The 16,664-nt window shown below is 39.4% G+C and overlaps 2 protein-coding genes across 3 annotated transcripts; one reads left to right on the top strand and one right to left on the bottom strand.

Annotated features, from left to right (window-relative positions):
* The first annotated feature begins 1,407 nt into the window (after positions 1-1,407).
* Positions 1,408-7,746, top strand: ikbip (IKBKB interacting protein). Of its 2 annotated transcripts, none has more exons than XM_053508121.1 (3): positions 1,408-1,788; positions 3,297-3,414; positions 5,941-7,746. In XM_053508121.1, exons 1-3 carry the CDS (start codon positions 1,601-1,603, stop codon positions 6,742-6,744), a joined length of 1,110 nt encoding a protein of 369 aa, XP_053364096.1. In that variant the 5' UTR covers positions 1,408-1,600; the 3' UTR covers positions 6,745-7,746. The 2 variants fall into 2 exon arrangements, with proteins under 2 accessions (XP_053364096.1, XP_053364095.1); XM_053508120.1 differs by lacking the exon at positions 5,941-7,746 and adding an exon at positions 3,776-5,612.
* Positions 7,747-9,357: 1,611 nt separating this feature from the next.
* On the bottom strand, positions 9,358-12,283 carry ckap4 (cytoskeleton associated protein 4). Its single transcript, XM_053508195.1, has 2 exons — positions 11,838-12,283; positions 9,358-10,824 (listed from the first exon to the last, which is right to left on the bottom strand). The coding sequence occupies exons 1-2, from the start codon at positions 12,147-12,149 to the stop codon at positions 9,574-9,576; spliced, it is 1,563 nt and encodes a 520-aa protein (XP_053364170.1). The 5' UTR covers positions 12,150-12,283; the 3' UTR covers positions 9,358-9,573.
* Positions 12,284-16,664: the final 4,381 nt, after the last annotated feature.

Raw genomic sequence — 16,664 nt, 5'->3', positions numbered from 1 at the left:
CTCTGTTAACAAACATGAGTGATTAAAGAAATTATGGGAAGATAGCATCCAAACATACAAGTTCACTGTAATACTCTACATAAATAAGTCCCCCAGATCTGCACTTTTACCTAAGGAAAATCCATTCACAAAAATATGCTTGACTAATGAATAGGTTTTCAACTTGGACTTAAACACAGAGAGTCCTGAACATTAATTGGATAGCGATTTCATAACTGGAGGCTTTGTAAGAAAAACCTCTGCTCCCTGTTGTAGTTTTCATAATAAGAGGTACTGACAAGCAGCCTGCATCATTAAATCCGAATAAGCCCGGCAAAATTGACAATCAGATAGTCAAGAAGTCAATTGTATGTTTTTGTCTTGATGGGCCAAAAGTTTACTATAAGAAAAAAATACTATACTGTATACTTTGTTTTGCAATGTAATGTTTAAGAGTGCCATATTCTCTTCTTCTTTGTGTTTCGGCTGTTCTCTTTCAGGGGTCGCCACAGCGAATCATCTGCCTCCACCTAACCCTATCCTATGAATCCTCTTCTCTCACCCAAACTAACTTCATGTACTCTCTCGGTGCATCCATAAATCTCCTCTTTGATCTTTCTTTACACCTCCTGCCTGGCAGTTCCAACCTCAGCATCCTTTTACCAATATGCTCACAATCTCTCCTCTGAACATGTCCAAACCACCTCAATCTGTCCTCTCTGACTTTATCTCCAAAACATCTAACATGGGTTGTCCCTCTGATAAACTCATTCTTGATCGTATCTATCCTCTCCTATCTGTCACTCCCAAAGAGAACCTCAACATCTTCATCTCTGCTACCTCCAACTCTGCCTCCTGTCTTTTGTTTAGTGCCACTTTCTCTAAGCCATAGAGCATCGCTGTTCTCACCACCATCCTAAACACCTTTCCTTTCACTCTTACTAATACTCTTTTGTCACATAACACACCTGACACTTTTCTCCACCCGTTATGGCAAGAGTGCTATATTCTGTATATTAAATGTGTATACACATCTGGGCCTTCGACCTACTACAGCTGGATCCATTACCTGGAGGGAAAAGAGAGCGGACCGATAATAATAATAATATGATGACAGTATTATTATTATATTATAATATAATAAGCATAGTATCCTTCTTTATTTGAAGTGTGTATACAGTATATTTGTTTGACTGACTCAGTATATTTGGAAATTAATTTTTTATCTATATTAACAATAATGAGTTATTAGTATCTGTCTTGACAGTAATGAATTATCTTACAATATAATGAGTGTTACTGAGTTGTGCAGTGATTTTAAGTCACCACACATGTGAAAGGGGTTCAACGGGGAGTCGTTGACGTCACTGTGAATGACGCGCGTGCCCGCGAGGAGTCCACGCGCGACCCCGCGAGCAGCTGAGAGAAGTTGCTACGTGGCTACATGGCGGCGGTTCTGTCCCGCGTCTAAACTCTCCGAGTGACGATGAAAACGGCAACCGCACGTCGAGTACATTTCACCTTCCTGCTCGGTCTCAGTTCCATGAACTCTCAGAGTAACTTTTTTTTCCTTTAAAATTATTATTTATGGTAAAGAAGTGAAAGAAAAGATTTGAGCAGAATGCCGAGCGACGGAGTGAAGCAGAGGAAAGCGAGAGCAGCTTCTGGTCCGAACGGAGAAACTCCGCGTGGAGAAGGAGAAGTTAAGAAAGATGGAGATGCGTGTGGGAAAAGCGCTCAGTGTTGTTCAGTAGATGTCAGGACTGTAGTGAGTTTACTGTCCCTCAGTGCCTGCTTTCTGCTCGCATGGTGAGTCTTCAGTTAACCTCCTCCACTAGAAACACAAGCCCCTCACATTACATCTGGAAATTATTATCGCGATATAGATATTATTACCTACAGGTTCCAGGTTCGAGTCTCGCCTCGGGATCTGTGCGCATGGAGTTTGCATGTTCTTTCCATGCTTGGTGGGCTTCTTTGGGGTACAGTCCAGTTACCAGTTACCTGTGATGGATAGACACCCGGTCCAGGGCGTACCCCACCTCGTGCCCTAAGCCTCCTGGGATGGGCTCCAGACCCCCCATGACCCTGTATATAGGATAAACCAGTATAGACGATGAGTGGCTGAGAGTAAGATAACGCAGAAAGACTGAAAAAACTAATCAACTGGTTGTTTATAAAAAGTCCTGAGCTTTTTTTTTTTTTAGATTGGTTGTTCAGGAAAAGCGTTCATCATGTTGTCACAACATTTTACACACAAGGCCAACACAGGCATCTGAAATAGAAATTTGCTACCAGAGTTAAGGCATTCACATTATTCATCCATCCATCCATCAAATCTACTTATTTATCATTTTCCGTCATTTGCAATCAGATGCTGTTTTATCCTCTTCAGGGTCATGGTTGATGAAAACCACCTTAAAAAGAGTTTGGGGGTGAATCAATTCAGTGATGTAGCAAGATCTTTTGTGTGACAATGCTTGCATCGCCACACTGACTCCAAAATATATATATTTTTTTACATTTTATATACATTTGAATTTGGGTGGCATAGTGGTTAGCACTTTCTTCCCACAGTCCAAAGACATGCAGATTAAGCTAATCGACGTTCCCAAATTGCTCAAATTGGGTGTGAATGAGTGTGTGTGTGTGTGTGTGTGTGTGTGTGTGTGTGTGTGTGCCCCGTGATAGATAGGCACCCTGTCTGGGGTGTTCTCCGCCTCATGTCCTAAGTCCCCTGGGATTCGCTTCAGGCTCCCATGATACATGTACATGATAAAATGGTGTAGGCGATGTGTGAGTAAGTAAATATGTTTGCATTTAACATGGTTAAGTGCTGTAGTTTCTCTTTAATCCTACAGTTGGTACGCTTTAAACTATTTGCATATGATCCTGTGTAGTAGGAAATTACTTACAAAGTGTGTTTGTTTAGAATTGTAACAAGAAAAAAAAAAAAAAAAAAAAATATATATATATATATATATATATATATATATATATATATATATTCATTTATTTATTTATTTATTTTTGTAACTACCAGCCCCCAAACTCCCAAACCCATGTAGACACTGTGAGAACATGCACACCACACACTTACACAGACGGTAAGTTAAAGGTTTAGGATGAAACCCGGGAGTCCCTGAGCTGAGAGGTGGAGGCACTACCCACTTTTTTTGACATGATCAAAAAACCACATTTTAAATAATTTTGGACAAAATGAAGCAAGTCTAACCTAAACCATGTTATATTAAGAAAACCAGCCTATTTGAAAATGTATTAGAATGATGTAACATGATTTTTTTTCTCTCTTTCAGGGCCATCCTTCAACAGAATGCGAGGTTTAATGAAGTTGAAGAAAAATACAAGCATTTGTATGAAAAGGCAGCCGATCTGCTAGCACTGGAGATGAAATTCGGTGCCGTTTCCAAAAAGGTGGGTGTCTATTTTTGAGTACAGTTAACTTATAACAGTATATAATCTTACACATTTACCTAGTATGTAATCTATAATGTATTACTAGAATAATACAGAAGAGTATTTATCTTAAACTTGCAAAAGTTATTTAAATTCAATATTTCAGTGGACCAAAGTTTTGTAAAAATGCTAATACAGTTATATCCACTCAGTCATTTAAAAGATGTAGCAGTGTTTTTTCCTGTGTCAGATTACTTTAAAAGGGGTTCATAGAAAAATAGGGTTCAGAGGTGGTGGTTTGGCATGTACAGTGCTGAGTGTGAATGTGACACACAGCAGAACCCCAGCCAAAACACCATGTCTTGTGTTGTGGGTGCAGCTGGAGGCCTCTGAAGACCATCTGAAGGGACCACAGACCACACTAACTGAGCTCCAACAGGAAGTCACCTCTCTCAGTGGCATCGTTACAGCTATGCAAGAGGACCAGCAGGCATCAGCGCACCGCCTCCAAAGTGTGAACAAGCGCTTCCTAAACGTGACTGAGACATGGCAGGGCGGTCTGGCCACCGTGACGGAAGACCTGACGGTGCTGAGGTCTGAGTCCCGCTCGGTTCATGGCCGCGTAACAGAGCGTGTTAACGGAGCTGAGGAGCGTCTGCGTGCTTTGGCCAAACGCCTGGAGGAGCTTGAAGACAGCACAAAGAGAAATGGTCGTGTGCTTGAGCGGACAGAGGAGGAGGATACCAAAAGCGTCCAAAATCAGCTGGACTGGAACACAAACCAGGTGAACAGGCTTCAGGAGCAGTTTGTGTTTCTTTCCAAAAGAGATCTGGAGTTTGAGGAGAAGGTGGTGGTGATGGAGCCACAGGTCAAAGAATGTGAAACACAGCTTCCTGTTATCGAGGATGCAGTCCGCTCCATCCTAAGGTTAGGAGCTGATCTAAGTGGCACTGAGAGGAGGCTTGAGGAACTCACGCTGCAAGTGGTGGGCACAGAGGACAGCATGCTCAAGGCACTGACTGAGATTCTGCATCTCCAACAGACCCTTGATGATCTGCAAGTGGACAACAGCGGGATGAAGGTGAAGAATGAGCTCGGAGTTGTCCTGAATGCCATGAAGGAGCTTAAACGTGTGCGTAGAGAAGAAGAGTTTTATCCTGGAAGGGAGGAGCCTCAGCCGGATGAGGGGAAAGATGTTGAGACATTAAATGTCCAGCAATTAAATGATGATCCAAATGTTTTGAAAGGGAATGGTTCTCCAGAATCAACAGCAGATCACAGGAACAGTGCAGAAGCTGCGGAGATCTCATTAGACTGAATTGAATGAGCTGCGCAGATTTTGTTGAAAGACAACTGACATTTTTACTGTGTACTGTTTGTGTAAACCTACCTACATTATCATTCACAAAATCTTTTACGTGAAATAAAGGTAAAATCCATGTATTTTTATGTAAATTTACATCAGAAAATTCTTCTGTAAATGTATTGGTACATGTATTTGGTTAATGACATTGGGAAACACTGATCACTTTGAATTATAAATATGCTATACTATAGAATAAAATGTGTTATTTACGATAAATATCTATTTTACACTGTCTAACATTTATTTTGTGTAAAATAACTTAAGCTTACTCAAACTGTAGATCAGTAAATTTCTCTATCTTGGTTACCTAAAACTTGTTTGCTCGTAAGTACTTGATGCTAAATAGCTTTAACAGTCTGCTTCACCAGTTTGGTAGCATACGTAACAGTAGGTACATTGCAGTTATAGTTTTGATGTGTGTTTAGTATGTCACACCAGGACCTCACTCTGTTTATCACAAGTCACTACAATAATGCTTTTAAATATAACTGCAGTATGTTAAATGGTTTTCAATAACTCTTGTGTTTAAGATCCTTTTTTTTATTATTCTGTTTTAACTCTTATATGAGGAAGCAAGGTGGTGTAGTGGTTAGCACTGTCGCCTTGCATCTCCAGGGTTGAGGGTTCGATTCCCACCTCAGGCCTGTTTGCATGGAGTTTGCATATTCTCACCATGCTTGGTGGGTTTCCTCCCACACTTAAAAGATTAGGTTAGTTGGTGTTCCAAAACTGCCCATAGCATATAATCGAGTGCACAATCTTCATGAGATCCAGTTTCATCATGGTGCTAGATGGGTTTTGCAAATGCACTTGACAGTACTGTATTTGCAAGAACTGTTCTTGACCTTCTTGTCTTAAAATATGTAGAATGTAGAAAATAAAAAAAAATTGTGTCAAAACTTTTGACTGGTACTATATACCGTGTGTGTATGTATACAGTCACTGAATGTAGTCCATGTGTCACTATTTATGTAAGGAAAATGACTCACATGTGCATGTTATGATTTTTTTTTATGCAGCATAAAGAATCACATCAGATTCATGTAAGGAAAACAAAAACTCATGATGCATTTTTGTGGTCTGAGGTGTTTTATTGTCTGAGAATATCATACTGACTGCTACATCTAACAGAAGTGATTGTGTCTCAGCCTCTATTTTTACTGTTTCTCCTCCTGTAGTGTGAGGATTTCCAGGTACAATTGGCCAACCAGGAGGTGCAGCTGCCACTAGTTCAACTGAGCAGCTTAAATCAGGAAGTGGCCCAGCTGAAGGAATGGTCTTCAGGCCTCACTGAAAGACGACAGCAACTGCACAGTAACCTGGCTCATCTTATACAGGCAGTGGAGCGCATAGAGAACCGCACTACTGCAATCTCCAGTGATGTGTCGGCCAAAGTGGCGTCCGTTAGAACGGATATAAGGCGCATGGGGGGGCTGGAGGGCGATGTGGACGTCCTGCTCACTAAGACCAGTGAGCTTGAGGAAAAGGTGGCTCAGGCTGAAAAGCTTATGGCCAAACGTATCGGCGACCTGCTAGCAACCAGCATTAGTCGTGTTGCAGGCCTGAGGAGCTCTACGGAGAAAAACACAAAGAGCCTAGAACAAATGCGCAAGCGACTCTCAGAACTTGCTGCCGCTGACACAAAGCTTGGAGAGCGCATCCTGGGTCTGGAGAGCGGCCGAGCCAAGCTGGTGAAGACGGTGACATTCGCGAGCGACCTTCGACCCCGAGTATTTACCATCAAAAGGGACTTTGCCATGCTGGAGCCACAGCTAGCTGATCTGACTCTGAGGATCGGCCACTTGGCTGAAGATGTCATGAAAAGGGAAGAAGATATTTTGCAGATTAAGAAGAGTTTAGCCAACTTTGAAGCTGTCCAGAAAGACCTTAAACAAGCTCAGGAGGATGTAGCAGTGGAAGTAACTACTGATGTTTTGCACCAGAACGACCTCAGCCAAACACTGAATCAAATAGAACTCTAATGTGCACTGTAGACTGGAATTAATTTTACTCTGGTATTAAAAATGCTGTAAAGATGTTAGGGATTTTGGAAAAGCTAAGTTAAACTAATTTGAGATCTTCCATTTTCATCAACTATAATTATGGTTAAAAAAAACATATAGTGGTACAATTGGTAGTGATGAAACAAATGATTTATTATCACTATTTTATCTTCATTTGCTTTATTCTGATCATGCTGAATCCTAAATCATCTTTGTTTAAGGCAAGAATAAACACTGGATGACGCGCCATAATATTACACACACAAAACTTATGAAATTGCAGAACAATCTAAATAATATTTGAAACCGCAATACAGATTTACAGACTTGTATATACCTGATATATATATATATATATATATATATATATATACACACACACACACACACAATTTTCCCTTAAGTTTTACTTGTACAGTTTGTAGTTTTTTTATGGCTGTGGATTTTGGTTCTTGTAGCACCATGCAACTTTTCATTCCTTACAAATTTTATTAGAATATTTTTTTTCTTCTGAAATGTTCATTATTTAATAAACATGATGTGCATCTCTGATCGGATGTTTTTGGAGTGTTGGCCATTATCAGGTATACCTAATAAACTATTAATTTAGTGGATTTTCTATGTAATTGTTATTTTTAAATCCATACAAAACAATTGATATAAATTGCTTAATATAAGGATACCAAAACATCATTAAAAAACGAAATTAAGCATATACAGTTTGGGATCACTTTCTAACTCCATGGTCGTTTTTATTTCTTTCTAGATTGTAAAACCATGCTGAAGGAGTTCAAAATATACAATAATCTCATTTGAGCAGTTAATGTTGAGATGTGTCTGCTACTCACTCTGTAAAATAACAGCTCTAATCTGAGGTGCTGGTTGTTAATTGGTGATTTCTGAGGCTGGTAACTCTGAATGAAATTTTTTTTTCTGCAGCAGAGGTAAGTTTTGGTCTTGCTTTCCTGCGATGGTCTTCATGAGAACCAGTTTCATCATGGTGCAAATTGCAATTGACACAATACTGTTCTTGCAAGAACTATTCCAGAACAGCTGACCTTCATGTCTTAAAATAACAACTGACTGTTGTTGTTGCATAATTACCTAATTCAATACTGTATGCGTTATTCCATTGTTTTGAAATACCAGTATTGTTGTAGAATCTATAAAATAAAATCACAAAACAAAAATTTGCAAGGGTTACCAAACTTTTGAGCGGTAGTGTACAATTCACAAGGTAATCCTTGTGATGATAAAGAACTTCTAAGAGGCATTATCTCTACCCCTGTCCAACCTCTTTGCTTTTACTGTATACAGTATACTTTATTGTTTATGTGCTGCATTTGTTTAATGTATATTTAGCTATTGTATATAATGATAAAATTCAATTTAATTGTATTTGTATAGCACATTGGAAATTTACATTGTTGCAAAGAAGCTTTACAGAAATAAGAATTCTAGATATAATCATGGGAAAGAAACCTTGAGGGAAAACAGAATGCAACACCCATCTTCATTCGGGCGATCCCAGACTATACGATCATAAATATATAATAAAATAAAATAATGACACTATTCTGTGACATACTCAATACTGATTTAAATTTTTTTCCGAAATATTTTTTTTGATGATTAGGGTGAATAAGTCTAAGTGTAATTGTGTTGTTAACAGATTTTAGTAACTGGAACCAGACATATGAACATTTTTGAAAATTTATTTGCACTGAGACCAGACTGCGTCTCTTTTTAAAGTTTGGCCTCCATTTGCTTAGTACTGTGAAGTAAGAAGCCTGAGTCAGAGGAAATGGAGGGGGTGGATCTGCAGAGTAATTCCCCTCCCAGCCAATCATTACAAGCCACCAGGATACATGTGAAGCTGTAAGCCAATAGCAAGTGACACTGCATTCCATCACTAAAGTATGTGTTGATAAAAGGATTACTGCTGCACATACCACGCGTTGTTCTACAGTTTGACAACTTGCTTCAAGTAGGTTTTAACAAAGACTGTTCATGCATTGTGAGAAATATGACTTCTGAGATCCATTTAAATTTGTATATATTAATTAAAAGAAAGTACTGTATTGTTAAAAATTAGAGATGCACTGATTGTGAAATTCTAATACTGATGTTGATGTCGGAAATTATTGTTTGGCTGATGGCCAATGGCTATTTTATTCAAATATATATTATTTTAATATTTTGTTGTTATTTATTAGTCCAATAAATTGTGCCAGGAAAAAAGTCAAAGAAAAGCACAATATATATTTTATTCTTGCTTTGCAGTACCTTCTCTTGAAATGACATCTCACAAACTGCATATCCCAGATTTTTCTCTGAGATAGCAAAATACTCCCGTGTAGCTGACATTTCCCACGTGTGCACGTATTATAGCACCACTTATTGGATCTGAACGTAAACTGCATATCTAATCTATTAGACTAGATATGAGGCACTGCCATTGGTGAATGCCATCTTAATACCAATATACAGACAATAAATTTGTGTATCACTACTGAAAATACAGTAATACTGTATTTTTAATTTAAATACATAATTATGAGCTTGGATGTCAACAGATATTTTCCCAATGTATTAAAGTTTTAAATATTTTATTGGAAAACTTAGCACTCATGAGACATTCAAAACATTTAGAGCAGCTGGCATTGGAAGACATCTTTATGAAAATAGGTCCATGAAGAGATAAACAACAGTGCAGGAAGTGTATTTTTCAGTTTCACATAATTTGTCCATTGACTGTCCCATTATCATATTTTACCCCCTACAGGTTTAGACTATAAATTGCATTACTCATGGTCTCTCATCCTCCTCAGACGGCACTTCCTCATCTACAAATTCCTCCTCAGCTACCTCGTCTGTTACCAAGTCTTCTTCAACTGCCTCTTCTGTTGCTACCTCTTCTTCAACTACCTCCTCTGCTTCTGCCTCTTCCTCAACTTCCTCCTCTGCTGTTAAGTCTTCTTCAGCTACCCCATCTACTGCTGCCTCTTCTTCCTGACCAGCATTCTCTGACTTATCATTTTGCAGCTGCTCAGTTTGTAGCACTGACTCTTGCAAAGCCATATCCACTCCTTCCAACCTGGTATTAGTGTCAGACAAAGCTTCTATGCTGGCCTGGAGATCCCCAAGGCTACTTCTTAACCCCCCAAGCTCATCTTTGAGTGCCTGCCTGGCCTTCTCAGCCACCTGGCTCTGGGAAGCTAATGAGCTCTCATGCGAGTCATATTTGGAGAGAAATGTCTCAACTCGGCTTGCCTGCTCTGCAGCCGAGTTCGCCAGTGCTTCTAGGCTTCCTTCTGCGATCTTAAGCCTGGCCTCCAGTTCGTCTTCCCTTGTCTCTGTCTTAGACAGTTCTCCCCTGAGGTCTATCTGCAGGCTCTGTAGGGCTTGGCTGGTGTGAAGCTGATTATGCTGCATATTTTGGATCTGGTCAGATACACCCTGCACAATTGCCTGCGATGCAGATACCTCCTGCCTCAATGAGCCAGCAGTGGTCTGCACAAGAGACCTGACAGTCTCAATTTCCTCAGACAAAGATGCCACCTCTTTGTTCCTTGTCTGAAGCTCTGAACTGACTGATGCAATCTGTTCCCTGAGAACACCTATGTTGCCATCTGCCACCTCATTTGCAGTGTGGAGGTTGGCCACAGCAGTGGTGATGGACAGAAGTTCTTCTTTGAGATTACCCGGTTCATTCTGCTCTCCCAGTCTAACTTTGAGGTCACTGAGCTGGGCTTGTGCTTCTTCTTGAGCACCGGTGAACTCGGCTACGCTGTCAGCGATAGAGCGGCTCAGCTCAGCCAGACGCACCTCCAGGGTTTTCTCCAGAGAGGAGAAATCATGCTCCCGTGCCTGTTTCACTTCCCGGATGCCCTCAGAAAGGTCCCGAAGGATTTCGTTCTGGAGTTTCTGAAGCACTTCTTCAACCCGTCTTGTCTCTGTTTCTCCTTTTATTATAGCTCGATTAGTGCTTTCCAGTTCAGCCTGTGTACGGCCCACTGCAGCCTCCAGACCCTCCAGGGAAAACTTCATGGAATTCACCTAAAATTAAGGATCCAGTTTATATGTCATGTTCAAGTTCACACATATGAAATAATCATAAAGACTCATATAAATTCATTTCGGTTTTCTGTTGACATTTCTTGCACTGGAGATTGTGAAGCATAATGCTAAAAAAACAACCAAACCCTAAAGCCTCCAGTTTGTGTAAACTGAAAGCCTTAATAATTACACCACTAGTTACATAATATTTAATAACTCCAAATGGCCATAAAGTGTGTCGGCAAAGTCTGGAACACATTTTAGAAGGTCCAATATATCCAACAGCCTGGTATGGTTCCTAAATGATGACACGGACATGCAACTTAAACTGCAAGTTAAGTTGGGCAGTTGGGGTAAGGGGAACCTTTTTTTTTTTTTTTTTTTTTGCCTAACTTGAACAAGCATTGGTGGCTCAGTGATAGGTTTCTTGCCTGCCTTGCAGAAGGCCCAGATTCAATTCCCACCTAACGCCCAAACCCGGGCCAGAGGATGCAGTGACGGACCCGAGAATGGATCAAAATAGAAGGGTTGCATCAGAAAGAGCATCTGGCATAAAAACCTGCATGGAATCAGACGGGACTAGCTAAAAGACCAACTATTTTAAAATGGACACACCTATACTTTTAACAACGACTCATTATTACATGATGTTGAGGTGGCAGAGATCAGCACACAGGAAAGGAAAGGAAGGGGGGGGGGGGGGATTTCATATGACTACTGAGACCAGTGAACCAGCCTGAGCTGAGGTGTTTCTACTGGCCTGAAGGTACAATAGGAGTACAAGCTTGTTTTACAATCTTAAGTAAAAAAAAAAAATTATTAAATGATTACCCTGTGTCTCATTGTTATTATGGCCTACATATAACTGTACAAAGTACAGCACTTTGCTGCCAGCTCATCAGGGACCAAGAAAAAGGAGGGGTGTGTGCTCCTTCTCCATTTCCTGAGATATCTTAACAAACACTGCAATCTACATTTAAAGAGACTAAAAGTTTAGTGAAGCTTTTCTCTACCTGTTGAACTGCGTCTTCTACTTTCTGCAGCACCTCGGCGTTCTTCCGCAGGGCTTCTTCACTCTCGGAGCGGATCTGGTTCACTTCAGTCAGCACTCTCTGCAGGTAGAAAGAGGCGAAAGCGGCTCCGGACACTAGAACCAAGTAAGACAGGGCAGACAGGAACTTTGTGAGGTTTCCCGGGCCGGGTTTAGAGTTACCAGAACTGTCCGCTTTACTCAGTTTCGGGCTTTTCTTCGCCGCGTCATCCTGAGGATTTACTGCGGGTTTGTCGCTCGAGTTAACGCTCTTGTTTTTGTTCTTGGCGGGCATGACTTGTCCGGTCCACTCTGCAAACTGCTGTGTGTTTGTGTGTGTGTGTGTGGAGGGGGTTTGTTAAACGGAGTGTATATGGAGTGGATGCAGCGTATCACTGAGCGCGTCGTGGCTGCTACTGCAGCCGTGGCACACACTCCGGGTTGCCAGATTGGAAAAGTTTCCCGAAGATTGTTGTTCAGTAGACTCAGGTCAGCACTTTGGTCAAATTTTACTAATGAATCCATAATAATATATAAGCTATAAAAGCAGTTTATTTCTGAATAATAAAACTCAAATACTTAATACTTAAAAAAAATGTAAATCACACATCTATATGTATTTGGTTTGAATGAACCTCTCTGAGGGGGGCACAGTGGTGTAGTGATAATACTCTCGCCTTGTGCCTCCAGGGTCTGGGTTCCGGGTTCAGCCTGTCTGTGTGAGTGGAGTAGGTATGTTCTCCCCATGTTCTCCCTCGGCCGGTCCTGCGTTTGTTGGGCTTCCTCCGTGTACTCTGGTTTTCTTCTCACACTAATTATGGGGCAGTGATGACATGAAGATCGGCAGTTCGAGTCCCGGCTCCGCCAGGTTGTCGCTGTTGAGCCCTTAAGCAAGGCCCTTAACCCTGTCTGCTCCAGGGTGCCATAATTCCTCTGGCTGACCCTACGCTCTGACCCCTGCCTACTAACAAGAAGCTGGGATATGCGAAGAATAAAGAATTTCACTGTGCAGTAATGTATGTGTGACGAATAAAGGCTGAAATTAACTGAACTTATTTGCCATTCCCAAATTGTGTAAATGAGTGTGTGGTGTTTTGCCTGTGATGAATTGGCACCCTGTCCAGGCTGCACTCCACCTTGTGCACTAAGCCTCCTCGGATAGGCACCAGGCCTCCGCAACCCTGTATACAGGATAAAGTGGTATAGAAGATAAATAAACCTCTCTGAAATTCCATGCAGTTTTTTGTGTCCACATGTTCAGATGCAACAATATAATTTTATTTGGTAGAAAAGTTGTGTTCCGTAATAACCCCTTTTACATTCACCACATTTAGCAGAAACATTTATCACATCCGATCACTTGTTTTAATATTTTAAACACTAAGCTTGAAGTGTTAATCCCTATAAAATTAACAATGTTATGTATATAATTTATTCACCTAACTTTGTGTATTACATGTTATGTTCCAGTAGTCTAACTCACTTTATTGGTAGTTTTACAAAGTAAACTAACATTTCTGGGTATGTACGCTACAGCATATTTACCAGAAGCATCAATGATGCTACTATGTTTGTCCAGGCTTTATTTTTCTATTATATTTTTATCTCTTTTTATACATTAATAAAAGGTAAAAGTGCATTTTTTTCTTTCAATTGTTTTTAATATTATTATTCTGTATCTATTTAATAAAATGTACTATTTTAATAATTACTTTTTTTCAGTTTGAGTATCAGCATGTAAATGATAATTAAAGTTGTGAGCAAGGACGTGAAGAAACTTCGCACAGTATACGCTATGAGATTTATCCAAGGATGGAACATCTATACTTACTTTGCATTGAATTGTGCATAACACAGTGTAAATGCTGCTTTGTAGATGTTACTGGATTTGTGACCCTGTTTCGAACATACAAACATAAATGAATAGTCATCTGTTGCTTTTGTTACCTGTAAAAAAAATAAAATCACAGTAACAAAACAGTCACCAAATACAAAAATGTTTTTTTTAACAGCATATAATTATTTATACCCCCAAAAAATGTATAAAAGCAATTCTCCTTATGTCTCCCTATAAGCTAAACTGGTTTCATTGCAGATGTGCTTGAAACCGAACAATCTGGCAACCTTGATGATGATGATGATGATGATGATGATACGCGGAGAGCGGGCCGTTCTCTCTCTCGCGCGCGCGCGCTCTCACTCTCTCTCTCTCCACGGGGAGCTGCAAACTTTTCCAGCTCTGTGTAGAAATAGCCGTTAGAGATCAGATTATTTCCGAATTTAACTCTACAAAACAAAACTAACAAAACAATAAACGTTTAAACATAGTTTTTTCAAAGTGTGGACCTAATTTTTAGAATTTAACTCTACTGAAAATTGTTTTGTTGTTTACTAAAGAGTATGAAGAGGGTCTAAAAATCTGTTATCTAACCTGCTGTGAATGTGGGAAGACTTTAAGAAAGAGGACAATTTAGAATAACAAAAAAAAAATTTATTGGTGTGTTTAGGATTAGTTATAGGCAGACAAAAATATAGATAGATAGATAGATAGATAGATAGATAGAGTTTTGACCTATAACATTCTTAACTTAGATGATCAGTTGTTTATTATCATGTACAGTCATTATGTATATTGATCATCATGATGTCGGTTGAAATGTGGGTTTCCTGTAAGACTCAGCTGTATGGCTGTGAATGAAAAGTCTTTTGTGCAGGATGTCGGCTGAGAACATGCTCTGTTTGGCTTATTTGGTTGAGCCACCCCTCTGACGTGGCAAATTCCTGCACCATCATCTTCTTAAAGAGAGATTGCTAGCAACACATCAGACTGCAGCTACCACTGAAAACTCAGAAAGCATAAAAAGAATGAACAAATTTTATTAAATGATATTATTGTTGTCTTTTGTTTGCTTTGATCACTGATTTGTGGAGCCTGATGTAATTTTCTTCTGAGTTTGTGGGAAGAAATTACTATCTTGTGGGGAAAAGTTTTTTCATCTGCTTATGTTTAAAGATGTTCCAGGACTTTGCATGAAAACAGCTGAGTGGTTTGTATTTACACTGATGCAGTTGATTTCTGGAGTATATTTGGAACATGAAGGTTTTCGGTGCTTTATTTGAACTTTTTATTTGCAAAAAATTGCTTTTTGGTTAAAAGCTGAGCTGTGTGTGCACAAGATAAATAGCTTGTAGGCACAACATAATATGTTGTTTGGACAAGATAATAACTTGCACGCACAAGATAACAAAATCACACTTTTTGGGACTTTACGGACTTCATTCGATGCTCTTATCATGATTTATTTTTTCAACGGTGGTCAAATTTGACATTATTTAGGCTATCTCCAACTTTAATACTTTCATAAAAATGATATGCTGCTGAATACTGTTCCAAGTCACTCATGTACTGTCCTGCTAAACATACTCTTAATAAGCCCTTTATTGGAAACACTACACTAATATTGGGTAGGGCCTCCCTGTACCTGTTGCAATATCATGATAGTAGTAGGATCATGAAGATAGTAAATCATGGTCATGAATGAATGCATATTGTCACCAACAATACTCAAGTAGTTTGTGGCATTTAAATGATGATTTAATGGTATTAACTGGCCCTAAGAACTAAGAATCCCTGCACCATTATGCTACCTTCACCACCAATCAACACCATTAACTTTTGACACAAGGCAGGTTGTACCCCTGGATTCAATAGAATATTGAATATAATACTCTTATGGTCTTATGGATATAATAGTAACATCCTGAGTAACATTGTAATTTCTACATGAGGCATTAATAAAACTTTATCTTATTTTTTTATATGTTGGTGTCAGTGTGATCTTGAACGAAGATATTTTATTTATCTTTATCTTAAATTTATTTGCTTTTGGTTTGCTCACTATTTTAAATAAACAACAACAATTAATTGACTTATAATAAATGTAATGCATCGGCATAATTGCAATTTGTTTAGGCCAATGTGACATACTGAAAGAACACATTCATACACAATTTTTATGCTGCATAATCACTTTAAACTACTGTTTTTTCAAAAATTAAACACTGACTTTACATCAGAACTGAACGCACTACCCCACTGCACTCCATTTTCATCAGTCTGTTGCAATTATCCTATTACTGAGCAATCACAATTATTATCTGCACTTGGGGGCATGGTTGTAATAGGAGAACTGGGGCATTGCCTTCTATATAAAGAAATATAATTTAAAGTTTCTTATTCGTTCATTCATAGTCTACTGACTGTTAAATTCATTGCATCAACTCTGCAATGAAAGATGTCTGTGTATGCTGTATTATTACAATTTCTGTTTCCTGCAGCTAAAAGGCCTAAACTTGTTTTAACATGACAGTCACCCATATGCACAAATGGCATGACAGTGCCCCTGGAAACCTTTTGGATGAACTGGAACACTGACTGTGCCCGAGGCTGTCTCCCCCAACATCAGTATCTTGTAGTTAAATAAACACACACACCCCACCCCCCCAAAAAAAACACACACCAAATGTTTGTGAAAAGTTTTTTTCAGAACAGCTATAGTATCAGCAAAGGGGGAATAAATCTAGAATAGGATATTTAACAAATACATATGGATGTGACACAAATTTTGGGCATAATGTTAATTTATTTATTTTTAATACTGCGAATCATGCATAGGTTTGTGCGAGAGCTTAGCCTAGGAAGCTCAGGTCACAAGGCGAGGGACAACCTGTATGGGTGCCATACCATCACAGGGCACAGGAGCATCAGCCTATACCTCACATCTTTGGACTATGTAAAAAAAAAAATCAC

The sequence above is a fragment of the Clarias gariepinus genome, chromosome 12, assembly GCF_024256425.1.
Source record: "Clarias gariepinus isolate MV-2021 ecotype Netherlands chromosome 12, CGAR_prim_01v2, whole genome shotgun sequence".
NCBI classification, from domain to species: domain Eukaryota; kingdom Metazoa; phylum Chordata; class Actinopteri; order Siluriformes; family Clariidae; genus Clarias; species Clarias gariepinus.
Note: the sequence above shows the minus strand (reverse complement) of the source record. Positions and strands in the feature narration are given on the sequence as shown.